At 66.1% G+C, this 24,965-nt stretch overlaps 1 protein-coding gene across 2 annotated transcripts in view; it reads left to right on the forward strand.

The window, feature by feature from the left end:
• Positions 1-24,490, forward strand: part of LAMC2 (laminin subunit gamma 2) — a 48,278-nt gene extending 23,788 nt beyond the window's left edge. Inside the window, exons 4-23 of one of the 2 annotated variants that reach the window (XM_062211474.1) lie at positions 1,029-1,127; positions 1,853-1,989; positions 2,445-2,567; positions 3,332-3,521; positions 4,265-4,377; positions 5,437-5,655; positions 5,995-6,177; positions 6,443-6,688; positions 8,736-8,905; positions 10,577-10,727; positions 10,848-11,053; positions 12,132-12,211; positions 13,697-13,840; positions 15,399-15,543; positions 15,876-16,025; positions 16,926-17,040; positions 17,701-17,900; positions 19,363-19,521; positions 21,385-21,484; positions 23,188-24,490. In XM_062211474.1, coding sequence (XP_062067458.1) covers positions 1,029-1,127; positions 1,853-1,989; positions 2,445-2,567; positions 3,332-3,521; positions 4,265-4,377; positions 5,437-5,655; positions 5,995-6,177; positions 6,443-6,688; positions 8,736-8,905; positions 10,577-10,727; positions 10,848-11,053; positions 12,132-12,211; positions 13,697-13,840; positions 15,399-15,543; positions 15,876-16,025; positions 16,926-17,040; positions 17,701-17,900; positions 19,363-19,521; positions 21,385-21,484; positions 23,188-23,441 — 3,184 coding nt within the window. In that variant the 3' untranslated portion in view covers positions 23,442-24,490. The remainder of the gene's footprint in view (positions 1-1,028; positions 1,128-1,852; positions 1,990-2,444; positions 2,568-3,331; positions 3,522-4,264; positions 4,378-5,436; positions 5,656-5,994; positions 6,178-6,442; positions 6,689-8,735; positions 8,906-10,576; positions 10,728-10,847; positions 11,054-12,131; positions 12,212-13,696; positions 13,841-15,398; positions 15,544-15,875; positions 16,026-16,925; positions 17,041-17,700; positions 17,901-19,362; positions 19,522-21,384; positions 21,485-23,187) is intronic. The other variant, XM_062211475.1, reaches the window with a different exon arrangement.
• The last annotated feature ends 475 nt before the right edge of the window (positions 24,491-24,965 follow it).

A 24,965-nucleotide genomic window follows, 5' to 3' on the forward strand; every position in this document is an offset into this window, starting at 1 on the left:
GCGTCCTTCCTCAGAGCCCCCAGGGCTGCGTCCCCGTCCCCACCTCCTCACGGACACCGCCCCCCAACCCCAACCCTGGCCCTGCTCTTTGGGTCTCCAGAGAACACGAGCCCCGCGGCTTTGTCTTGTCCACGGCCGTGCCTGGCAGGTGCCATGGCTGTCCCATAGGGGCCGGCCTCACCACTCCTGGGCAGGGGCTGTTCCCCGTGGCCTTGGTATCCACGAGCTCGGCGTCCAGCTGATGCTGAAAACTTGATTGTCACCCGGTCCGGATAAGTGCAGGGGAGAGAGCAGGCCAGAGGTGGGCGTGGGATCAAAGGGCAAAGGAGGGGGAGGAGTTTCCTAACCGGACCCGGCCTCCATGGGGACCCCAGGAGAGGGAGGCCCGCGGGTGCTCTGGGCTGGGGGAGGGGTTCTTCGGGCAGTCGGAGGGGGAGCAGACCCGAGGGGGAAAGGTGGGAGCTTGGCTTCGGATGGATGAGGTGGACGTGTGACTTGCAGCCAGAGTGAGTGACAGGGCCAGTGGAGGCTGAGGCAGGGTGTTCACGCTATTTCCTGGAACACCGCGTGCCGGCCACGGCCAGCAGGCCCACTCCTGGGCACGTGTCGAAGAGGACTCGTGTGCAGGTGACCATGGCAGCGTCTTGTATGACAGCTCCAGTGTCCTCCGTGGACAGCAGACACACACGTGTCCACACACCCGGCACGGCGGGGGTGAGCCTTGCACGCGTGATGAGAAGTGAGGGAAGCCAGGCACAAAAGCCCATGCGGGGCACGAGCCCGCGAGCAGGCTGTGTCCACAGTGGGCGAGTCCGTAGGCACAGGAAGCAGGTGAATGGCTGATGGGGCCTGGCTGGGGCTGGGGGAGGCGGGGGAGGAGGAGGAGTGAAATCCCAGGTCCCTTGTGGTGAGACCCGGCCCCAAGCGGAGACCTTGGCAGGGGCGCAGTCCGCGAGGACTGTGAGAGCAGTTGGCTTCCATGTGTGTGGCCGCGAAGCTTCCCTAAACTTCATTTTCTTCTTTCCCAGAAGCCCCCCGTGTGACTGTGACCCCGCTGGCACCGCCAGGCCCTGTGAGGCGGGCCGCTGTGTCTGCAAGGCAGCTGTCACCGGGGAACGCTGTGACAGGTGTGTGGGCAGTGGCCTGCGGCAGCAGGGCAGCCCTGGGCCGCCATGTGAGGGAACCCCTGACAAACCCGGTGGCCTCATCCCAGCTCTGTCCTCAAAAGCTAGGCTTCAGGATGCTGACCCCCCCCCCCCCCCCACCGCCCCGACTGCCTTCTCTGCCCCGGGCCGTCGCTTTCATCACCAGAGGCCCAAGTGGAATGCGCTGGGAGTCCTGGCCGAGCTAAGGCTCTGGGAGAAATCCCGTCTGACAGTGGAGCAGCACTCAGGGCAGGGGTGTGGCCGCACATGCACTGAGCCCTGTGGGGCAGGTGCAGCCCTGGGAGCCTCACCTGCTCCCTGGGGACAAACCCTGCTCTCCCGCAGAGTCTGGGGGCAGAGGGCCGGGCGCGGGCCCGGAGGCGAAGGCGGCCTCGTGCCCTTACAAGAATGCGGCTCTTGGCACCCGGCCAGCCTCTCCCACTGGGCGGAGGGAACGCCAGCCAGACGGCCGCCCGGCCTGTTTCCAGTGGCCCTTGGCTGCTGGGGAGAAGGGACTCGCGTGCTCCAAGATGAGCCTTCCTAGATTCAAAACCCGCCCCAGCAGTGACCGCTGGCCTGCCCGGCCCGGGAGTCCCTTCCTGGTCTCTGTCACGGCTCGGCTGCCCCCCTCCGCGCTTGTGCGGCTTTGCACCTCCTCCCCTCCCCCCACCTTGTTGCTTTGATCTCTTAATCCCGTTCCCTGACAGGTGTCGGCCCGGCCACTACCACCTGGAGCCAAACAACCCCGAAGGCTGCACCCAGTGCTTCTGCTACGGGCACTCGGCCAGCTGCCGCAGCTCGGCGGGCTACAGCGTCCACGAGGTCTCCTCCACCTTCCCCCGAGGTGAGGGCCTCGTGTTTCCAAGCACGTCATCTCTCGGGGCCCGGGCCTGCCCTGACGTGTGGAGGAAGCAGAGGCCAAGGAGGAACCTGGGACAGCGGGGCCGGGTGTGGCTCTCCTGTGTCCCGTCCCCGTGCGTTGGGATTGGAGCGCTTATGAGACCCACATTTGCCAGCGGGACCACTGTCGCTCATGGCAGGGTCGGAGGCGCGGGGGACCCAGGGCTCTGTTGGCGTGGGGGGTCCATATGCTTGACTCCACGCTTCTCTCCGAACCCCCCGCCCCCCCGGGCCGGCCCCTTCCTGCAGGCAGTGGAGGTGGAGACACGGGCAGATGGAAACGTGCTGCCTTCCCCGAGAGTCAGGCTGGGCTCGGCCCCCGGGGTGCCGGGGGCCACGTGTGGTGTGGACGCCCGCGGAGGGGCCGGCGCCCGAGCCCAGGGTCTGCTCGTGTTACAGATGCAGATGGCTGGAGGGCCGTGCACAGCAGTGGGGCTCCCGCGAAGCTCCAGTGGTCGCCCCACCACCGGGACGTGTTCAGCTCCGCCCGGCGCACCGATCCCATCTATTTCGTGGCTCCTGGTACGTGTGGGACGCTGTGCGCTGTGGCGGTGGGGTGGGGGTGGGGTAGGGCTGGCAGGCGTCCCCAGGAGGCAGGGGGTTTACGCTGTGCTGGATGAGGTCTCCGAGACTGGGGGGCGGGCCCTGGCGGAGGGGCCTACGGAATCGAATGGAAGTTTCCAGGCTGCCCATCAGGGCAGGAAACCTGGAGCTGTGGTCAGGTCTGCGGGTCCCCGGAGAGGCAGGTACAAAAGCCAAGCAGAGCGTTTCTCATACTCGGGCCTTGGAGGAGGCTCTGGGGAGAACTGGACCCGTATCCGGCCCCCAGCGGCGTGCCAGTGCCGGCCAGGTGGTGCCCGTGGCTTCCGTCCCCAGTCCCCTGGGCCATGCCAGTGCCGGCCAGGTGGTGCCCGTGGCCTCCATCTCTAGTCCCCTGGGCCGTGCCAGTGCCGGCCAGGTGTCCCCAGTCCCCTGGGCCGTCAGCCGGGAGCAGAGAACTTCGCCTCATGGCACCCTGTGCGCTGCAGGGCTTCACCTGACGGGACGCCACTGCTGTGGCAGCCGGGGCCCCACGCGTCCCTCCGTGCCCGGGCTGCGCCGTGACTGTGACCCTCTCGCAGATGGAGTGGCCTAGCCATCCATGATGGCCCACGGCAGGTGGCATGGCCGGGGTCACACAGGGTGCTTCGGGGCTGGACGGGAGGGAAGGCGGGCCGAGGCAGAAGCCCCCTCGCTCGTGGAAACTCGCGCCGCTGATGTCTCTCTTGTAAAATTCTCTCCCGTAGCCAAGTTCCTTGGGAACCAACAGGTGAGCTACGGGCAGAGGCTGTCCTTCGACTACCGTGTGGACCGGGGGGGCAGGCAGCCGTCTGCCCGTGACGTGATCCTGGAAGGTGCCGGGCTGCGGGTCACAGCTCCCCTGATGCCACGCGGCAAGGCGCTGCCGTGCGGGGTCACCAGGACGTACACGTTCAGGTGAGGAGAGGCCCGTGTGCTGGCAGTGCAGCGGCCTGGTTGGCGGTGCGGCCCTGGCTGGGCGGTGTGGTCAGTGGGGGATGTAGGGGCCTGGTTGAGCGGGTGACAGCGGCAGAGTCTGCGGGGCCCGAGACGCAGGAGGGGCTCGGCTTGGCCGGAGGCCTGAGCGATGCCAGCAGCCGCTCCTGGTAGAGAAGGAGAGAGGCTTGCAGTGGCCGTGGGCAGTTTTGCACTCTGAGGGACCGAGTGCGAATGGGGCGCCATCTCGGGGCCTGTGTGCATCTCTGGGGAGGGTGCGCTATCCCCAGGACGGGACACAGCGTCGTGCGTCCCGAGAGCTCAGGGTCCGGCACTGACCCTGCTCAGGGGCCGCTGTCCGTGAGCACTGGTGTCCAGGGGAGCTGCATGGCTGGGAGACGCGAATGCACACTGCACAACCGTGGCGTCGGCGGTGTTGCCGTGCGCGGTCTCGGAAAGAGCCTCCTTCTGCAGGGGGAGTCGGGGGCTTCGCAGGTTGGGGCTGAGACCGAGTCGGGGCAGGCGGCGCCCATGCGTGAGTGGAGGGGCGTGTGTGGCCCTTGGGAGCAGCTGTGCTGGGGCAGCAGAACCCTGGGCCCAGCCCGCCCTGGCCGGGGTGCCCCCCGCCCATGCCTGGAGCCGGGCTGCTCCCCTGCGCACAGGCACAGCCTGTGTAGGGCGGGAGGAGTGGCGGCCAGGGTCGAGACTGGCTTTCGATCGTGCAGGTTAAGCGAACACCCCAGCAGTCACTGGAGCCCCCAGCTGAGCTACTTTGAGTACAGGCGGCTGCTGCGGAACCTCACGGCGCTCCGAATCCGAGCCACGTACGGAGAATACAGTGAGTGGCTGAGCGCCCCCCGCCCCGCCCTCGGTGCCCTGGCTCTGCTCTCCAGGGTAGGGGGCTCGGGGCGGCCAGCCCTCCCGACGGTGCTGATGGGGAGTGTGATGCAGTCCAGGATTCTGCGGCCTAGGAGATGCTCTTGTCTCTCTAGAAACAGGCCGGCACGGGGTGGGGTAGGGGGACGCGAGGTGGGAGGTGGCCATGGTGGCAGCGAGAGTGTTTCCTTAGCTGGGAAAGGGCGAGGACTGTCTGGGAGGAGCACGTGCCTCCCCGGGATCCTGTCTGTCCCCTCTTGAACCCCGCACGCTGGGTGCTCCTGCTTCACATTCAGAGCCCCCCACCCAGCTCCATAGCCCTCACGTAGAGGAGGCTCAGCCACACACATGGTTTCCGTGTCGCCGGTGCAGCCGACATGGCAGGAAGTGAAAAGGTGTTTGGTAACCAAAGGCCGAGCCTTCCGCTGCACCAGGAGCTACGGTCCACGCGTCGTCTCTGTTAGTTCTCACAAAAAAATGCAGGCACCGCTGTGACCCGATATCTGCAGCCAGGGAAGAGGAAACCCACACGGCTGGTGAGGGTGGTGCCGGGGCCAACCCTGGCCCTCCAGCTGCAGAGCCCGTGAGCCCCGAGCCAGGCAGCCCCCAACACCCAGCCCAGTGCACCCCCTGCCTCTGGGGGCAGCCACCCCCCGCACCCGGCCTGGCAGCTGCCCCCCGCACCCGGCCTGGCAGCCACCCCTGCACCCGGCCTGGCAGCCACCCCCGCACCCGGCCCAGTGTACCCCCTGCCTGTGGGGGCAGCCATCCCCCGCACCCGGCCTGGCAGCTGCCCCCCCGCACCCGGCCCAGTGCACCCCCTGCCTGTGGGGGCAGCCATCCCCCGCACCCGGCCTGGCAGCTGCCCCCCCGCACCCGGCCCAGTGCACCCCCTGCCTGTGGGGGCAGCCACCCCCCGCACCCGGCCTGGCGAGCGCCGCCTGCCTCTGGTAGGAAACACAAAAGCCCTAAGCGAGGCCTGCCCAGCCTGGCCGCTCAGAGCTTGTCCTCTGTGCTGCAGGCACTGGGTACCTCGACAACGTGACCCTGACCTCTGCCCGCCCCGTCCCTGGAGCCCCTGCGCCCTGGGTGGAGCAGTGCGTGTGCCCAGCCGGGTACAGGGGCCAGTTCTGCCAGGACTGCGCTTCCGGCTACAAGAGAGACGCCGCGGGGCTGGGGCCTTTCGGTACCTGTGTTCCTTGTAGCTGCCCAGGGGGCGGGGCCTGCGATCCCGACACAGGTGAGTGGGGTGACAGCTGGCCGGGTGGCCGCCTGGGGTCACCTGGAATGCCACAGGGGTGTGGGAAAGGTGCCCGGTGCCAGGAAGAGGCTGCAGGGCTCAGCGCGGGGCGGGGCGCTGGGCAGCGTTGGGGGGGGGGGTCAGAGGCGGGGCAGGGAGAGGATGGCATTGAGGTCGCCTCGCTGAGTTACCGATGTCAGGGCGGCGAGGACAAGACCTGCGGCGGGCCGGGAGGGCTGAATGCCGGTGCTTGGGCTCTTTGGGGAACATTCTAGAAAGAGAGGCTTGCCTGTCTGCCCTGGCCCCGCCTGTGGACACCTGCTCGCTCCTCTGTCCCAGGGGACTGCTACGCGGGGGACGAGAACCCCGCCATCGAGTGCGCCGACTGCCCTGCCGGCTTCTACAACGACCCTCAGGACCCCCGCGGCTGCAAGCCCTGCCCGTGTCCCGATGGGCTCGGCTGCTCGGTGATGCCGGAGACGGAGGAGGTGGTGTGCAGCAGCTGCCCGCCGGGGGCCGCGGGTGAGCCCGGGCTGCTCCCTCGGCCTCCGTTCCCGGGGGTTCCGTCGTGGGTGTTTCTGTGGACGACGTGGTACCCCCTCCAGCGCCGCCCCCTCTGCCCTAAAGGCAGAGCTCTTCCTGTTCAGGGGCCTGGTGGCCGCTGGGCCCTGCCACTGTGCTGCCGTGGGGCGAGCGGGAGAGCTTGCCCCCGGGGGCCTCCGTGCGCTCTCCCAGAGGGTGACCGCAGTGCAGGCCCCTGAGCCTGGCCCTGCCGCCTCCTTCCCAGGTGCCCGCTGTGAGCTCTGCGCCGATGGCTACTTTGGGGACCCCTTGGGGGAACGTGGCCCCACGAGGCCTTGTCAGCCCTGTCTGTGCAACAACAACGTGGACCCCAGGGCCTCCGGGAACTGCGACCGGCTGACGGGCAGGTGTCTGAAGTGCATCCACAACACCGCCGGCGCCCACTGTGACCGCTGCAAAGCAGGCTACTTCGGGGACCCGCTGGCCCCCCACGCAGCAGACAAGTGTCGTGGTAGGAGGCCCCACAGCGGCAGGGTGCAGCAGTGGGCGATCACGATGCACGTTCTGTGACTGCGACGGCCCCTTCCCCGGACGTGCCCTCCAACCCGGCTCCCCTGGACCAGGGCTCGGGACACAGCTGCAGGCTGTCTGCTGGGAAAACCAGGAGGGAGGCGGGAGGCGATCGGTCCACGTCGCTAGGGCCGAGGGAGCGCGGGCTCCATCCTGGGCCCCTCCTGAGGTGGAGCGGCGCTCACAGCTGCTGCTGGAGGCACAGAGCCCGAATCAGCCAGTGAGGGGGGGGGGACGAGAGGTCAGAGGCCCCCGAGGAAGCCAGCAAGGTGGAAAGGCCTAGAGAGTGGTGGGCGGTCCCCGCCGGGTCCTCTCCTGCGCAGCCCCCCGATGTGGCACTCCAGAGACCAGGAGTAGGGGCTCGTGTGGCTGTCACAGAGACCCCACACTGGGCCTGGTGCCCAGAACTCCAGAGCTCGTGGGAGACAAAGTCAGGAATGGCTCTGGGGACCCAGGGTGGAGAACTGAGATCTGCAGGCTGCTCAGAGCCTCCCCCAGCTCTGCCCCCCGGCTCTCCCCACCCCCACTGACCCTCCCCACACTGACCCTCCCCCACCAATCCTAACCCTGCACTGACCCTCCCCCCACTAATCTTCCCCCACACTGACCCTCCCCCCACTGACCCTACTCCTACACTAACCCTCCCCCCTACTGAACCTCCCCCCACTGACCCTCTCCCCACTGGCCCTCACCCCACTGACCCTCCCCCAGCCTCCCCCACCCCCTCCCCTCACACCCCCCACCTGGAGCTCTGGGCTCGGCGATGTCCAGCCTGGGCCTGGGCTGCAGGGTGCGGGGGTAGCCCAGGGCCTTAGAGTCCTGAGGTGCGGGCAGGGCGCGGTGTGGCGGTCGCAGTGGGGACACATCTGCCCTCACAGCAGTGGTCGCGGTGAAAGAGCAGCACGCACACGCTGGGCCGGCGGCGTCCACCCAGCCCAGGGGGTCCCGGACGCAGCTCTCCCTGGCTTCCACTGAACTAGGGAGCTATGAAAGTGCGTGGAAAAGTGAAATTAAAAGACAAGTTGGGCGCCGGTTCTAGTCCCGGTTGCCCCTCTTCCAGGCCAGCTCTCTGCTGTGGCCCGGGAAGGCAGTGGAGGATGGCCCAAGTGCTTGGGCCCTGCACCTGCATGGGAGACCAGGAAGAAGACCTGGCTCCTGGCTTTGGATCGGCACAGCGCCAGCCGTAGTGGCCATTTTGGGGGTGGACCAACGGAAGGAAGACCTTTCTCTCTCTCTCTCTCACTGTCTAACTCTGCCTGTCAAAAAAATTTTTTAAAAAAGACAAGTTTATTTTGGTGCAAAAAGTTTTGAAATCTATGCATAGTTCATTTTCAAAACGTGCATTTCCGTGAACTTTTTTTAGAGCCCCTGGTATGCGTGGTGTTCAGAGCTGTTTGCACCAAAGTGGGCGTGGCCTTTAATCCTGCTGTGCGCAGCCGGTGAGGCTGTCACCCAACTGTCCGAGCACGGAGGCCGCGGCCGGGAGCAAGGCAGCGGAGGAAGGCGCACAGCCGGGAACCTGTGCCAACGCCACCGCAGTGGTGGGGAAGTTCCTGTGGCGCCTCCCGCAGCCCCGGCTGAGCAGAGGGAAGGGAGTGGAGGCTCAGCTTCCTGCTCACGTGCTGCGGGCCCTCGGGCAGCTTCCTCGCCCCCCGCGAGCTGGCGTGCCTCCTCAGTAAGACGGGGACACTGCAGGCCTGGGAGAAACGTCCCTCACCCCGAGGGCAAGGCCCGTGCGCGTCTGCGGAGCATCTCGGGGTAGTTGAGTGGCCAGGCAGGCGCTGAGCGTAGCACCAGAGTGACATCTGGCCCACACACCGGGCACTCGGGCCAGCCCACACCGCGTGCGCTGGGCTTGCAGGCCACAGGGCGTGACGGGGTGCCGGGCTCCTCACCACCGGCCGCCCCACTGCCTCTCGGCTTTGTTGCCCGCGGGGCGCTGGGCTGAGTGTGATGGGCAGGCTGTGTTGTCTGTCTCTCATCTCCAGCTTGCAACTGCAACCCCGAGGGCTCGGAGCCGGGGCAGTGTCGACGGGACGGCAGCTGTGTCTGCAAGCCGGGGTTCAGCGGCCTCAACTGTGAGCACGCAGCCCCGGCCGCCCCTGCCCGCACGGCACCGGCCGGCTGTCCTGCCTGCTATCAGCGAGTGCAGAGTCAGGTGTGCACGCCCCTCCACCCCACCCTGCAGAACCCAATCCCCAGGGGCCCGGAGGGCGGCTCCAGCGCAGCCCTAGGCCCTGCCTGGTGTCCTGGGTGTGTGGCGTAGCAGGCTCAGCTGCCACTGGCCACGCAGGCGCACCCCGTATCCGAGTGTGAGTCCTGGCTGCTCTGCTTCTGATCCATCTCCCTGCCAATGTGCCTGGGCAGGAGGCGGATGATGGTCCAAGTGCTCGGTCCCCTGTCACTCACATGGGAGACCCAGAGGGAGTTCCAGCTGTCTGTGCGACATTTAGGGAGTGACCCAGCGGGTGGTAGCGCGCGCGCTCTCTCTCTCTCTCTCTCTCATTCTGCATCTCAAATAAACACATACATAAATAAATCTAACAAAAACCCACACAGACGAACCCTGAGGGCCGGTGTCTGGCCCCGTGGTTGAGATGCCGGGCAGCGCGACGGTGCCCTGACCGGAGTAGCTGGGTCTACGCTCAGCTCCCCTCCCTGCTGGGAGGCAGTGACGGTGGCTAAGCGCTTGGGCTCCTGCCACCCCGTAAGGGACCCCGCGCTTGCCTTTGCTGGCGTTGGGGCGTGTGAGCAGCCTGTAAGGGACCTCGCCTTCCCCTCCCCCTTCCATCTCTCAGAGAAGTAAACAAGGTTCGCAAAGCCCCGTGACGGTCTTGTCCCGTGAGCGGCTCCGTGCTCCCCGGCAGCTGCGCCTTGTCTGGCACTCCCCGCGGCTCAGTTGGAGGCAGGCGTTCTGACCTCAGAAGCGGGGGCCGAGCAGGGCTTGGAACACTTGCAGTCCTTGAGAGTGGCTTGGCCCCAGGGCCCTCGCTGAGCCCAGAGCTGCTCCAGGCCCCTGGCCAGTGGGCTGCCTCCCGAGGCAGGTCCTTGCCCGTGACACCCATGATGGGTCCCCAGGGGCGGCGCTTTCCAAAGAGGCTTGGGCTTCGTGGGTTTCCCGCCCGCCCGCGGGAGAAGGAGCTCGGTGCTGCGGCTGCTGCTCGTTAGCTTCTGTTCCTCTGGGGTGAGGGATGCAGGGGAGAAGGCCCAGACGGAGACCCACCTGCTTTAGACTCATTGTACGCTCCGGGTGCCAGCCGCTGTGCTGGGCCTTTGCAAACTTTTTTTTTAAAGATTTATTTATTATTTGAGAGGCAGAGTTGGGGTGCAGGGTTGGTTTTCCATCCACTGGTTCACTCCCCAAATGGCTGCAACAGCCAGAGCTGTGCCGATCCGAAGCCAAGAGCCGGGAGCTGCTTCTGGGTCTCCCACATGGGTTCGGGGCCCCAAGCACTTGGACCGTCTTCTGCTGCTTTCCCAGGCCATGAGCAGGGAGCTGGCTCGGAAGTGGAGCAGCCGGGACCAGAACTGGCGCCCATGTGGGATGCCAGTGCCTCAGGCAGAGGCTTAGCCGGCCCTCACTTCGCAACGTTAACTCCCTGCGTCCAAGCAGCAGCACTGTGACGTGGTTTTATGGTTTCCACTGTCCCATTCTGTGGGCATAGGGGTGACTTGCGCAGGGTCACGCCGTCGGCGAGTTGTGGGGCTGGGGTTCACCCCGAGCACCTGGGCCCAGACTGGCCGGGGTCTGCCTCCCCGCTGCTCCGGCCGGCTCTGGCCTGGGCCCCGTCCCACCCTCTCCCTGGCCCTCTCTCCCGTGCGCTTGTAGCTGGATCCGTTTATGCAGCAGCTGTGGAGCCTGGAGGCCCTGGCGTCGAAGGCGCAGGGCGGCGCGGTGCCCAACGCGGAGCTGGACGGCCGGGTGCGGCAGGCCGAGCAGGCGCTGCGGGACATCCTGCGAGAGGCCCAGGGCTCAGAAGGTGACCGAGTGCTCGTGTGGCCCAGCGCCCCTGCCCGCCGCCTCGGCACCTGCACATGGAGGTCCCTGGGGTCAGCGTTGTGCGTGACCCTCGGCCCTCTCTTCCCGCCTCTGTGTGCAGATGCGGGCAGAGCCCTCAGTGTCCAGTTGGCCAAGATGAGAAGCCAAGAGAACAGCTACCGGGCACGCCTGGCCGAGCTGGGGAGGACGGCAGAGAGGCTGCAGGCCCTGGGCACCCCGCACCAGCGCCGGGCGCAGGACACTCGCCGGCTGCTCGCTCAGATGCGCCTGAGCCTGGAGGAGAGCGACGCGGCGCTGCGAAACACCGTGGGTTTGCCTGGTCTGGCGTGGGGAGGGCCGCCGGGCTGCAGCGCGCTCTTGCCCCGGGTGTCCCCCTCCCTGCCTCTGTCGCACCTGCGCTTAGCGCCCCCGCCGCGCAGGTTCCTGCCTGCTGCAGGCTCCTGCTCTATGGCCAGCCACGTGCTCCCCCCGGCCCCGCCTCTCCTGCACGTGCCGTGCCCATGCTCCCTCCGCACCACGTGCTCCCCGGCCCCGCCTCTCCTGTACGTGCCGTGCCCATCTGCACGCCGGCGCCTGCTGTGTGAACGCATGATGGATGAGCAAGTGGATGATTGATGGGAGCAGAGGCCAAGCAGAGGCCCCGAAGGGAAGGAGCCCGCTGAGGGAAGGGTTTTCTCTTTAAGAATTTTATTTATTTGAGAGGAACAGTTATAGACAGAGACAGACAGAAAGGTCTTCCATCCGCTGGTTCAGTCCTCAAATGGCCACAGTGGCCAGAGCTGAGCCGATCTGGACCAGGAGCCAGGAGCTTGCTTTGGGTCTCCCACGCAGGTGCAGAGGCCCGAGGACCTGGGCCATCTTCTACTGCTTTCCCAGGCCACAGCAGAGAGCTGGATGGGAAGTGGAGCAGCCGGGACTTGAACCGGCGCCCACATGGGAAGCGGCAGTGCAGGCGGCCGCTTGACCCGCTGTGCCACCGCGCCGGCCGAGGGCCTGATTCGGAGAAGAGGGTTTCCCCAGCGACGGCCTCAGCGGGCAGGAGGGCAGGCCCTGCAGCCGCGTGGAAAGGGCTGGGCGGCACTGGCGTGGGTGGACGGTGCGCGTGAGTGAGGGAAGCGGGAAGCGCCCCAGCTGCCGTGGTGGGAGACCCCGTGGGAACAGTGTGTGCTCATTTCCCGGTGACGAAGCTGTTTACCGTGGAGCGCGAGCTGGCGCGTGTGCCCTGGGCCTTCCCGGGGGACAGTTCCTGAGTGCAGCTGTGTGCGGACGTTTCTGGCTTGGCTTCCTGCTGCGCCCAGCGCCCAGCGTGGTAAAGCAGGACTCGGTGTGGGCGGCGGGCGTGACAGTGGCCCCGTGCGAGGCATTAACCCGTTCTTTCCCGCAGAACGTCGCCGCCTCGGAGCGCTACGTGGGGCCCAACGGCTTTAGAAGTCTGGCCCAGGAGGCCGCGCGGCTGGCAGACAGGTGAGCCATGCCGGGCCGCATCTGCCGGGACTGGGGGTGTCCAGGCTCCGAGCCCCACGCTGGGCTCTGTGTGTGCAGGAGCGGGGTGGGCGTTTCTTTCCCAGACCTCTCCGTGACCCAGAAGGGGCCTTGTTGTTTGTCCGAGGCGCTCCCCAGCCACGTGAGATGAGTCAGCCCTTGGAAGAACACATCTCGCAGCTTTCAGGGACTCCCAGGCTCCCACGTGGAGCCTCGGGACGAGAAGCAGCGGGGCGTCGGCCAGCCTGCGGGCCCGGCCGGGGGGAGCCGCTTCCTCTGGGTCCTGGCCGGCTCTGAGCCCCTGCGGCTCGCAGAGGCTCACTGAGTGCAGCCAGCGGCCGGCTCCGTGGGTCCGAGAGGCGCTCCGTGGCAGCGGGGGCTGGAGCGTGTGCTTGGAGCATGAGCTGCCTCCCGAGCCCTGGCGTTTCGTTTGTTTGTTTTTGTTTTAAAGATTTATTTACTTGAAAGGTGGGATTACAGAGAGGCAGAGGCAGAGAGAGAGAGAGGTCTTCCATGTGCTGGTTCACTCCCCCATGGCTGCAATGGCCAGAGCTGGGCTAATCCGAAGCCAGGAGCCAGGAGCTTCTTCTGGGTCTCCCAGGCGGGTGCAGGGGCCCAAGCACCTGGGCCATCTTCTACTACTTTCCCAGGCCACAGCAGGGAGCTGGATCAGAAGTGGAGCAGCTGGGACTCGAACTGGAGCCCGTATGGGACGCTGGCACTGCGGGCTGGGGCTTTAACCTGCTGTGCCACAGCGCTGACCCCTGAGCCCTGTTTTAAAAATCCCTTTCTAGAACCAGAACAGAGGGTCTGGGGGACTTCCTGGAACAGCTCAGCCCTGTTGAGAGTTGCAGTGGGGGTGGGTGGGGAGTTGGACCCCAGATGCAGGAAGGTGCAGGGTCTCTCCCGCAGCAAACAGCTTACCCGTGCACTGCTCAGCACCACGCCCCCCCCAGCCCCCACGCACACATGCACACACACACACGCATGCGCTTCCACTCGCTGTGCAGGACGGCTCACACGCACCAACCTCAGGACGTCTCTGCCTCTTGGGAGTGGCTGAGTTCTGTAATATCTGGGTCACTACTGTTTGGCTTTTTTCTTTTTTCGAATTTTCATTTTATCTGAGAGACAGGGCGAGATCTTCCACCTGCTGGCTCACTCCCCAAATGCCACAGCAGCCAGGGCTGGGTCGGGCCGAAGCCGTGCTGGTTCCCCACAGGAGTGGAGGGAGCCCAGGCACTTGGGCCATCACCTGCTGCCTCCGGGGGCCTCAGCAGGGGGCTGGGACCCGGAAACCCAAGCGCCGTGATGTGGGTGCCCCCGCTGGCATCCCCGCCGCCGTGCCCGATGCCCGTCCCCGGTCCTGCCTCGAGCCACCCGGCCCCCTTTCCTCCCCTGTTTCTGTGAGAGCCCTGACGGAGCCCTTTGCCACGGGAGCCCTCACTCTGCTGTCCGCCCTTTCAGCCACGTCGAGGCGGCCGGCCACGTGGAGCAGCTGGCCAGGGAGGCCGAGGACCTGTCCGAGCAGGCGCTGTTCCTGGTGCGAGAGGCTCAGAGCGGAGGCGGCGGCGGCCCTGATGGCTCCCTGGTGCCAGACCTGGTGGAAAAGTGTGTGTCAGGCCCTCGTGGGGACCACGGAGCCACACGCGAAGGCCCCGTGTTGGCTCCCAGATGCACAGCACCGGCCGCAGGCGGGCGGGACATTGAGTTCCTGAGGGCGAACTCTGCAGCCCGGGAGGCCGGCTCCGCGTGGCACCCCTGGGGTCTCCGTCCGTGGAGCTCCAGTCGTCACAGCAACACATCTGACGGCGTGGGGGTGACATTTACATGATCGGGGTCGGGGCCTGGGGCTGCATTGCTGGGACCCAGCCTGTGTGCCTGCATGTGTGTGTATGTGTGCATACAAACGTGTATGGGTGTGTCGACATGTTTGCATGTGTGTATGCATGTACACATGCATCTGTGTGTGCACACACATGAACATCTGTGTGTATATGTACATGCGTGTATGTGTGTGCACCCATGTGTGTATGTGTGTGCACACACATGAACATCTGTGTGTACGCATGTGCATGTGTATGGGTGTGTGTGCAACCATGTGTGTATGTGTGCACACACACAAACACATGTACACGTGTATATGTGCATGCGTGTATGGGTGTATGTGTGCACTCATGTATTTATGTGCACACAAACGAACACGTGTACACGTGCATGTGTGCATGTGTGTATGGGTATATGTGTGTACCATGTGTGTATTTGCACGTGTGCATGCATCTCTGCGTACACATGAACCCATATACGTGCATATATGTACTGCATGTGTTCGTATGCATATGTGTGTGCATCTCTGCACACATGTGAACACATGTGTATGCATGTTTGTGCATGTGTGTGCACGAACACACGTGTGTATGCATGTATGCGTGTGGATGTATTATACGTGTGGATGTGTATGCATCCATGTGTATACGTGCATGCGTGTGTATGTGCATATATGTGTGTGCACGTGAACATGTGTGTGCACATACATGTGGATGTATTGTGCATTTGTGTGCATGTGTGCATGCATCTATGTGCACATACACAAACACATGTATGTGTGTATATGCACATGCATGTGTGTATGGATGTAGTGTGCACGCTTGCATCTGTGTGCATACACATCAACACTTGTGTATGCATGTATGTGGATGTGCTGTGCATGTGTGTGCATGCACACAAACACACATATGTGCATGTATGTGCACTGGATGCGTTATATATGTGTACACGCACCCGTGTGTATATGTACATACATGTGTACATGCATATATGTGCAAATACTCATGGACACGTGTGTATGCACACATGTGGATGTATTGTGCAGTGTACATACACGTATGCTCATGTGTATGCATTATGTGCACATATGTGCGTGTGTATGTATTATATGTGTACGCACACCCATGTGTATGTGTGCATCCATATTGTGTACATGGGAGCACGTGTGTGCATACACGTATGCTCATGTGTGTGCGTTATGTGCACGTGTGTGTGTCGGGCTCACATGTCGGCGGGCCCCCTTGCCCGGTCTTCTGCTGGTCCAGCTACATTTAGACCACAGGGTGCATTTTTTCTCTACTGTGAGTGACGGCTCAGGGTCCTCCCCTCTCCTCCCCCACAGGCTGGAGCAGACCCGCTCCCTGGCCCAGCGGCTGTCCGGGGAGGCCGAGCGGGCAGACGGGGCAGCAGACTCGGCTCTGCAGCAGGGTCTGCGCCTCCTCGACTCCGTGGCCCAGCTGCAGGGGGCCGACGTGCGCTCCCTCCAGGTGAGGCCCCCGGCGAGAAGGCGCGTGTGCCTCCTCCTGGGGCTCCGGGGAGCTGTTCCGCTCCGGCCTCCCTGCTTCCGGGCGGGAAGCGTCTCCGCCCGCCTCTCTCCCTGTTGTCTGTCCCTTCCCTCATTCTGGGGCCCTGGGAAGCCATCACCAAGCACCGCGCCCGCCTTTCCTGGCACTGCTTGCTTCTGCGGCTCCCCGGGCCCTCGGCTTTGTGGCTGCAGCCTTGGCTCCTGGAGGCGGCTGCGTCCATCCGAGATGGCACAGGCAGGCCCAGGGAGGCCGCGGCGGTGGCTGTGAGCTGAGGTCGCCTCTCTGGGCTTTAGGCGGAGGCAGAGAGGACCGGAGCAGAGGCCAGGTCTCTCTCCAGCCGGGTGACGAAGCACACAGAGGCCTTCGGACGCATGCACAGCCGCCTGGGAAGCTGGGAAGAGGAGAGCCGGCAGCTCCTGCAGCGTGGACGGAGCGGGCGACAGGTAGTCTCTCAGCTCATCACAGGGACCCGAGGGGCCTGGGGCTGCCGTGTGCGCAGGGAGTGCTGGGTCCGAGGCCTGATGGGTGGCTCTGCCCCACCGCCCAGTCTTCCGCCGACCAAGCAGGAGCGCCCCGGCTGCCTCGGTCTCTTGTTTTGTTTTTTAAAGATTTATTTGAGGGCCTGCACTGAGTGCAAAGGGTTAAGCATGTGGGCACCGGTTTGAGTCCCGGCTGCTCCACTTCCGATCCAGCTCCCTGCTAACGCACCTGGGAAAGCAGCAGATGGCCCGAGTGCTTGGCCCCTGCACCTGTGTGGGAGACCTGGAAGAAGCTCCTGGCTCCTGGCTCCTGGCTCCTGGCTTCAGATCAGCCCAGCTCTGGCCATTGTGGCCATTTGGGGAGTGAACCGGTAGATGGAGGATCCCTCTGTGTCCCCCTCCCTCTGTCGCTGTCACTCTGCCTTTACTGACAGAAAGGGAAAGAGAGAGAGAGAAGCCTCTGCCCACTGGTTCGGTCCTCAGATGCCCGCCATGGCCAGGGTTCAGCAACGCCCTCCAGGCCTCCCCCAAGGACTCGGGTCGTCACTGCTGCCCCCAGGCGCGTTAGCAGGGAGCTGGATCAGAAGCAGAGCAGCTGGGAGGGGAGCCGGCGCTCCCATACGGGATGCCAGTGTCACAGTGGCAGCTTAACCAGGCTGGTTTTGCTGAGTCTTCGCCCAGCTCTGGGGAGAAATCACAACGTGCAGACTGCTCGCGTGCCTGAGGGCACCGTCAGACTTGCTGCCTCTGGGCCGTGCGCTCCGGGACACACTCTGTGGCGTCACCGTGCTCTGTGTCTGGGCACACGGCGTGGCCCAGTGGCCCGGCCAGCGCCTTGAGCTCACTCTCCTCTGTCTATGGCAGGAATCAGACCAGCTGCTCTCCCGCGCCAACCTCGCTAGGAGCAGAGCCCAGGAAGCGCTCAGCATGGGCAATGCCACTTTCTACGAAGTGGAGAGCATCCTGCGGAGCCTCCGAGGTGAGCCCGTGCCGTCCAGGCGCCCCGCGCCTTCGGGAACAGCCCCCCCTTGCTGCACGCCCACCTCACCCAGCAGCTGGACGGGGCATTGACACGTGACATCTCAGGAGAGAACAGCGCACTCGTCTCCGGCGCGGTGGGGGCGCGTGGGCTGGATTGGACGGCTTGAGTCCTGAGCTCGCGGGCCAGGGGTCTGGGCCGGGCCAGCTGTGTGGCCCCGGACCAGTCTCGCCGCTTTGCCAACTTCAGAGGGAAAAGCCTGAGTTGGCTTCTGCGGCCAGGCTGGTTCCGAGGTGGAAGTGGCACGGGCGCTGTGTGGGGCGTCAGAGCCCCCTCTGTCCCTGGCCCCCCAACTCCAGGGCCCTGCAGTGAGAGGCCGCTCATGGCACTCGTCCTGGCTGCCCTGCACAGAAGGCTCCGCACCCCCCCACTCAGATCAGGGACCCTCGGGCTCCCGCCTCCTGCCCGTGCGTTGGGCTCTGTGGTGGGGGTCCCGGCACCCCCGCAGCCCCGTGGACCCAGGCAGAGGACCCCTGGGGTCACAGCTGGGCTCCTCGTGGTGCGCCACTGGGGCCAGAGGCAGGGCGTCCCAGCGCCCACGCCCCGCACCCTCCCCGTGACACGAGTCCGTCTTCACGGCCGTTCTTTCCTTCGGTCCAGAGTTTGACCTGCAGGTGGGAGACAGAAAGGCAGAGGCCGAAGAGGCCATGGACAGACTGCCGTCCATCAGCCGGAAGGTCGCAGAGGCCAGCGACAAGAGTGGGCAGGCAGAGGCGGCCCTGGGGAGCGCGGCCGCCGACACCCAGCGGGCCAGGAGCGCGGCTGGGGAGGCACTGCAGATTACCCGCGGGATAGAACGGGTGAGAGGCTGCAGGTGCGGTGGGCGCGGGCGGTGCGGGAGGAGAGGCGGCCCCCGTGGCCCTGATCCCATGGCCAGAGCCTGTTGCATTCATGGCCGACTGACCCACAGGGCCCGTGTCCACCTGCGAGAGTTCATTGGCAGCTCCCTGTCGGGCAACCCCAGGAAAAGAACCATCTCTGTGGTTTCTGTAAAGATTTGTTTCTTTATTTGAAAAGCAGAGTGACCCAGAGAGAGAGGTCTTCTATCCGCTGGTCCACTCCCCAGATGGCCTCAATGGCAGGGGCCAGGCCAGGCTGAATCCAGGAGCCAGGATCCTCTCCAGGGCTCCCACATGGGTGGGGAGGGCCCAGGCACTTGGCCGTCTCCCGCTGCTTCCCCAGGCACGATGGCGGCTAACCCGCTGCGCCCACTGCCGGCCCCGGGTGGTTTTCCGGCAGACGGGCAGGTGCAAGGCAGCAGGAGTCCGTGCTCTCCGGTTCTGCAAGGCAGCAGTCCAAACTGAGGACGGTGCCCCCTCCGAGACCCTAGGCTGACCTGCCGTGCCTCCTGCAGCTGCCGGGCCCCCGGCCTCGCCTGCAGCCCCCCCCCCCCGGCCCATCTCTGCTGTGCTGTCACGCGCTGTCCTCCTGCCAGCCTCTGTCCCTTCCCAGGGCACAGCTGTACTGGACAGGGCTCAAGGGCCCCAGGGTGACCTCGCCATAGCTAAGGACATCTGCAGCAGCTCCACGTCCCAGCGAGGCCCCGAGGAGGGTGGGGCCCCGGCCTCAGACACGGCTCCCCCCGGGGCAGCTGCGTCATGGCTCCTCTGCAGCCCTGGGTCCTCTGAGGCCTCCCACACCTCTCCCTGTTTCCTCCGGCCGGAGCTGCGGGGACGGGGCTGTACGGTCCCCGTGTGCAAGGGACACTCGAGGTGGGAGGGGTCAGGCCCGCCAGCGTCTGCGGCACCGGGGGCTCCCTGGTGTTCGGCCTCCTTTCGGGCCCCTTGGTGGCCCTGCAGGGATACTTTCTGGTTTTACGTTGCTGGGAGCAGAGGCCAGTCGTGTGCCCACTGCTGTCCGATGCACCATCCCAGCTCGTTGGTGGATACTGGAAAGCGCCATCTTTACAAACACAGCGGCCGGCCACCGTGGCGCCTCCGCCCCGCACCCCACACTCGGCCGTCTCGGGCACCGAGGAAGTCCAGCCAGGGACCGCACAGCAGAGGAGCCGGGGCGACATGAGGCTCTGGTCCCGCGGTCTCCCCAGCGGCCCTCTTGGGCCCCACGTGCTGAGCACTGGGCTGACCCCACGTTCACTTATTGCGACAGCCCTGGAATGGGCGTCCCCGGCCCAGGCTCCCCGTGTCCACAGACTCGCCCCCAGGCCCGCCACGGGCAGCTGCGAGTCCTCCAGAGGCAACTCAGCAATGTTTGTGGCCTCACCCTCACTCCCCTTCCGCCCCTGGCTCCTTCCCCTCCCAGGAGATCGGGAGTGCGAACTTGGAAGCCAACGTGACAGCAGATGGGGCCTTGGCCCTGGAGAAGGGGCTGGTGACGCTCAAGAGTGAGGTGCGGGGCATGGAGGGGGAGCTGGCGCGCCGCGGGCTGGCACTGGCCTCGGACACGGACATGGTGCAGGCGGTGAGTGCTGCTGACCCCGGGGACCCCGAGACGGGCAGTGTGGACGCAGACAGCCCTGACCCCGGGGACCCCAGATGGGCAGTGTGGACACAGACAGCCCTGACCCTGGGAGACCCCTCAGACGGGCAGTGTGGACGCAGACAGCCCTGACCCCAGGGACCCCCAGACGGGCAGTGTGGACGCAGACAGCCCTGACCCCGGGGACCACCAGACGGGCAGTGTGGACACAGCCCTGACTCCGGGGACCCCCAGACGGGCAGTGTGGACGCAGACAGCCCTGACCCCAGGGACCCCCAGACGGGCAGTGTGGACACAGACAGCCCTGACCCTGGGAGACCCCTCAGACGGGCAGTGTGGACACAGACAGCCCTGACCCCGGGGACCCCGAGACAGGCAGTGTGGACACAGACAGCCCTGACCCTGGGAGACCCCTGTAGACGGGCAGTGTGGACGCAGACAGCCCTGACCCCGGGGACCACCAGACGGGCAGTGTGGACACAGCCCTGACTCCGGGGAACCCCAGACGGACAGTGTGGACGCAGACAGCCCTGACCCCAGGGACCCCAAGACGGGCAGTGTGGACACAGACAGCCCTGACCCTGGGAGACCCCTCAGACGGGCAGTGTGGACACAGACAGCCCTGACCCCGGGGACCCCGAGACAGGCAGTGTGGACGCAGACAGCCCTGACCCTGGGAGACCCCTGTAGACGGGCAGTGTGGACGCAGACAGCCCTGACCCTGGGGACCCCAAGACGGGCAGTGTGGACACAGACAGCCCTGACCCTGGGAGACCCCTCAGACGGGCAGTGTGGACACAGACAGCCCTGACCCCGGGGACCCCGAGACAGGCAGTGTGGACGCAGACAGCCCTGACCCTGGGAGACCCCTGTAGACGGGCAGTGTGGACGCAGACAGCCCTGACCCTGGGGACCCCCAGACGGGCAGTGTGGACGCAGACAGCCCTGACCCTGGGAGATCCCTCAGACGGGCAGTGTGGACACAGACAGCCCTGACCCCGGGGACCACCAGACGGGCAGTGTGGACACAGCCCTGACCCCGGGGACCCCAGACGGGCAGTGTGGACGCAGACAGCCCTGACCCCAGGGACCCCCAGACGGGCAGTGTGGACGCAGACAGCCCTGACCCTGGGATACCCCTGTAGATGGGCAGTGTGGACACAGACAGCCCTGACCCTGGGAGACCCCTCAGACGGCCAGTGTGGACACAGACAGCCCTGACCCCGGGGACCCCGAGACAGGCAGTGTGGACGCAGACAGCCCTGACCCCGGGGACCCCGAGACAGGCAGTGTGGACGCAGACAGCCCTGACCCCGGGGACCCCCAGACGGGCAGTGTGGACGCAGACAGCCCTGACCCCGGGGACCACCAGACGGGCAGTGTGGACACAGACAGCCCTGACCCTGGGAGACCCCTCAAACGGGCAGTGTGGACACAGACAGCCCTGACCCTGGGAGACCCCTCAGACGGGCAGTGTGGACGCAGACAGCCCTGACCCCGGGGACCCCCAGACGGGCAGTGTGGACACAGACAGCCCTGACCCCAGGGACCCCCAGATGGGCAGTGTGGACACAGACAGCCCTGGCCCTGGAAGACCCCTCAGACGGGCAGTGTGGGAAGCTCCCTTTCAGGCCTGGGCATCCCCAGAGGCAGAGTGTGGACGCAGACAGTGAGCCCTGCTGACCCCGGGGACCCCCAGACAGGCAGTGTGGATCAGACAGTGAGCCCTGACCCTGAGAGATCCCTGTAGACAGGCAGTGTGGACGCCGTGAGCCCTGACCCCGGGGACCCCCTGCCGGGCAGTGTGGGACGCTCCCTCAGGCCGGGGCTGTACGTTTTCTCCAGGTGCTTGCCGAGGCCCAGCGGGTGGGCGCCAAAGCTGACGGCGCGGGAGCTACAGTTCTGGACGCACTAGACGCGCTGGACAGCATCCTGCACCTGATAGGTCTGTGGGCACCCGCCTCCTGCGCCGGCTCCAGGGCGCGTCCCTGGAACACCCGCGGTGCCCAGCCCCGGGCGGCGGTGGACGGCGCTCACTGCCTGTGGCCGTCGGTGTCCCTGGCCCAGTGCCCGGGCAGGCGGCTGCTCGTTTCCGGCCTCTGTTTGTGAGATGGGCACTTGGCAGGGCCAGGCCCTGGGCGTGCTCCGGCTTCGTAGGCGGCCAGGGGTCCATGGGGGACGCTGGCCTGGACCCCGAGCCCCTCGGGCCGTGTCAAGCAGAGGGATTACAGCACCGCCGTGTCTTCCAGAAAGTTCTCTGAGGCAGCTGAGAGGAAAGGGCTGGAAGGGGGTGGAGAGGGCGGAGGAGGTGGTGGGAGGAGAGCGGCTGGGGCGGCTGTAAGGTCGGGAGTGGCCTGGCGCTAGCCCCCTCCCCAGCCAGGGCTGTGCCATGTCAGCAGCTGGGGCACCGGGGCCGCCGGGGCCATGGCCCAGAGACTGCAAGGCCTTGGAAGGGTTGGGCAGCAGTCGGGCAGGGGTCAGGCGCCCCACGGAGTCCCTCCCCAAGAAAGCTGGTCGTAGCTACAACACGGCCTTTAGGCAGAGCTGACCTGGGCCCCTCGTTCGGCTGTGCCAGCAGCGGTTGGGTTGGGCGGCCGGGGCCAGCGGCGGTCAGCTTGGCAGCCCCGCGGCAGAGCGCCCCCTCTCCGTGGGCTCTGTTTGGGGATCTCAGCCCCGCAGAGGGAGACCCACTGCGACGTCAGCAGTGTTCCGTGAGCAGCGGGGGCCAGGGCCAGGAGAGCGGGCGCGGGCCATGCAGGGCCGGGCCCCGCGAGGCGTCGCCGAGCCAGCTCCGCACCCACGGCTTTCTTGCCGCGGTGGCATCGCCGTCTCGGGAGGCCGCGGGAGGTGGTTTTGGTTGACAGTTCTGTTTCACTGAGGCTCAGAGCAAGGCAGCTGGGGAAGGTGGGAACCAAACCCCGTCTGTCCACGCCGCGCCTGTTCTTCCCGCGCTCTCGCCACTGCCTGTCCACGGGGCTGTTTTGCCCCCGGGTCGTCTCGGCTCTCTGTGTGGCACAGGCCCTGACCTGCCATGCCATCCCCGCCAGGCACAGGGCCCTGGGCTCCTCCTCCATGCTGTCGTGTTCTCTTGGGTCCCCGAGAGGGACGGGTCCTGTGGCCCTGGCAAGTGGGGCTAGCTGGCCCGGAGCCAGAGTGGCCCAAGGCCCCGCAGCCCTGATTGGAGTGAGTGGTGCGGCCAGGTGCCCCTCCTGGGCACGTTGGTTTGAGGGAGCTCTTGGGTAGGTGCCCGGACCAAGGTGGTCACGTTTCATACCGGACGTAGACGAGAGTGCAGCCAGAGCCCCACGCCGAGTGGCGTCTCAGTCACTTTCTGACAGCTGGGATCCGTCTGGCGGCTGTGCACCCTGGCACCGGACGGCGTCCGGAGCTGTCCCATTTCGCCGTGTTCTGAAAGCAGGCCAGCTGCGGGGGTGGGACAGATCCAAGCTCTGCACGGCCCAGCCACTGAGGCCAGGGTCCTGCTGGGGCCGCCCAGGGCCCAACGCGAGGTCGGGGCCCTCGGAGCTGCCTCTGGGGGCTTCTGGCTCGAGTCTGCCGAGCAGGTGGAAACGGGCATTTGGGGAGGGGGTGGGAGCAGCGCAGGCGCTGCAGGAGCTGGGCTGACTCCCCTGTCGTCCCCCGCCACAGACCGGCCCGGCGGCGTGGACGAAGCGCGGCTGACCTCCCTGGAGCAGGAGCTGTCCCGAGCCAAGACCCAGGTCGACGGCCAGCTGCGGCCCCTGATGGCCGAGCTGGAGGAGAGGGTGCAGCGGCAGCGGGGCCACTTGCGCCTGCTGGAGACGAGCATCGCCGGGGTGCTGGCCGACGTGGACAACCTGGAGCGGGTGCGGGCCGCCCTGCCCCCCGGCTGCTACAACACGCAGGCGCTGGAGCAGCAGTGAGGCCCCTGATGTTGTGACAGCCTCCTCGCCCACAGACCTCTGCCCCTGGGCATCCACTCGCGAGTGGGCTGGGTCGGGGACCTGACGGACGTGCTCGGGCCCGCTGAGCCAGCCGTCCCCGGCCGTGGCTGGCTGGCTGTCCCGCCGCCACTAGCTCATCCCATTTGCAGTGAGGCAAATGGCACTGGGCATGAGACTCCCCCAGGAGCTGCCCCCAAAGAGTCGCCCGGGAGGGAGGAGCCCGGCCCGCAGGGGCTTGCGCAGCGCCGTCGTGGTAAGCCGACCTGGCTTGTGTCAGGCGCCCCGGGCCTCCGTCTGCAGCCAGTGGCTAACAGACCACTCTGGACTCTGCCTGGACATAAATTTCTTCCCAGGTCAGAGCAGGAGGGCAGGGTCCAGTTGCACTGTGGCCAGCGGAGACCCTGTTGCCTGCTGCCGTCCGCTGCCCGCGTCCTGTCGGCCCAGGTCCCACTGCCCCGGCAGGGAGGGTGCCCGTGGGGGGCCCTGCTGCCACCACATTCCGGACTCCGAGTGACGGGCTTTCTCCCCACTGTGCCGTGGCGAATTTGTATTAAAGCGTTTCCTACCGCAGAGCAAGCCTCGGGCAGGTGCTTCCTTTGGGGTTCCCGGGGGTGGATAACGGGGCGTCACAGGAGGCGAAGCTGCCGGAAGGTTTACCCATCCTCACTCAGTCCCGCCAGGGTTCTCCCGGGCGGAGACTGCTGCGGCCACGCCCGGGCCGGGCAGAGCGCGTGGTCATCGGCCCACTGCCGATTGTCCCGGGAGGCAGACAGTCCAGAAGCCAACCCATAGCCTCGCTGTTTGTCGTGGGCACCCCCGGGCCTTTGCAACCTCTTCCCAGCAGATCTCCTCGAGCTGGGGGAGCCAGCCAGGGCTGCCTGCACCGCCACGGCGGACCATGGGGTGAGGAGCGCCCGGTGGGAACCCCAGGGCCCGAGCCCCCCAGCTCACACCAGCTGGGCGAGATGACTGGGGCCAGGCCCCCACTTCCTCAGCTATTGTTAGAGGAGGGACTGAAGCAGAGCGCAGGAGCCCAGACACATGGCAGTGTCCCGCCCTGTCCCGTCCTGCCCCGCCTCCCCGTCCTGCCCCGCCTCCCCATCCTGCCCCGCCTCCCCGTCCTGCCCCGCCTCCCCATCCTGCCCCGCCTCCCCGTCCTGCCCCACCTCCTGAGCTTGGGGCTCGCTCTGGACCGGCCTGAGCTGGGGTCCTTGCCCGTGTTTTTGTCAGCTGTAAAATAAAGGTGACATCTACAATTTGTTGCGTGCATGTCCTGCTTTCTAACAAGTCCAAATTTACTCAAGTGAGATCTCGCCCTGGCCTCCTCCCCAGGGGGTCCCCACGGACGCCTGGACCCTGGTGGCTCTGCTGGCTGGGGCCTGTCCCCTGTGCACCTGCCCACCTGTCAGGCCCAGGAACAGAGCGTGGTGGAGCGCTCGCGTGTGGATTCGCTGCGATGCCGCTGTGTCCTGCGCGTGTGCGGCCATGCACACAGCCGACCTT

The sequence above is a fragment of the Lepus europaeus genome, chromosome 14 (assembly GCF_033115175.1).
Source record: "Lepus europaeus isolate LE1 chromosome 14, mLepTim1.pri, whole genome shotgun sequence".
Classification (NCBI taxonomy): domain Eukaryota; kingdom Metazoa; phylum Chordata; class Mammalia; order Lagomorpha; family Leporidae; genus Lepus; species Lepus europaeus.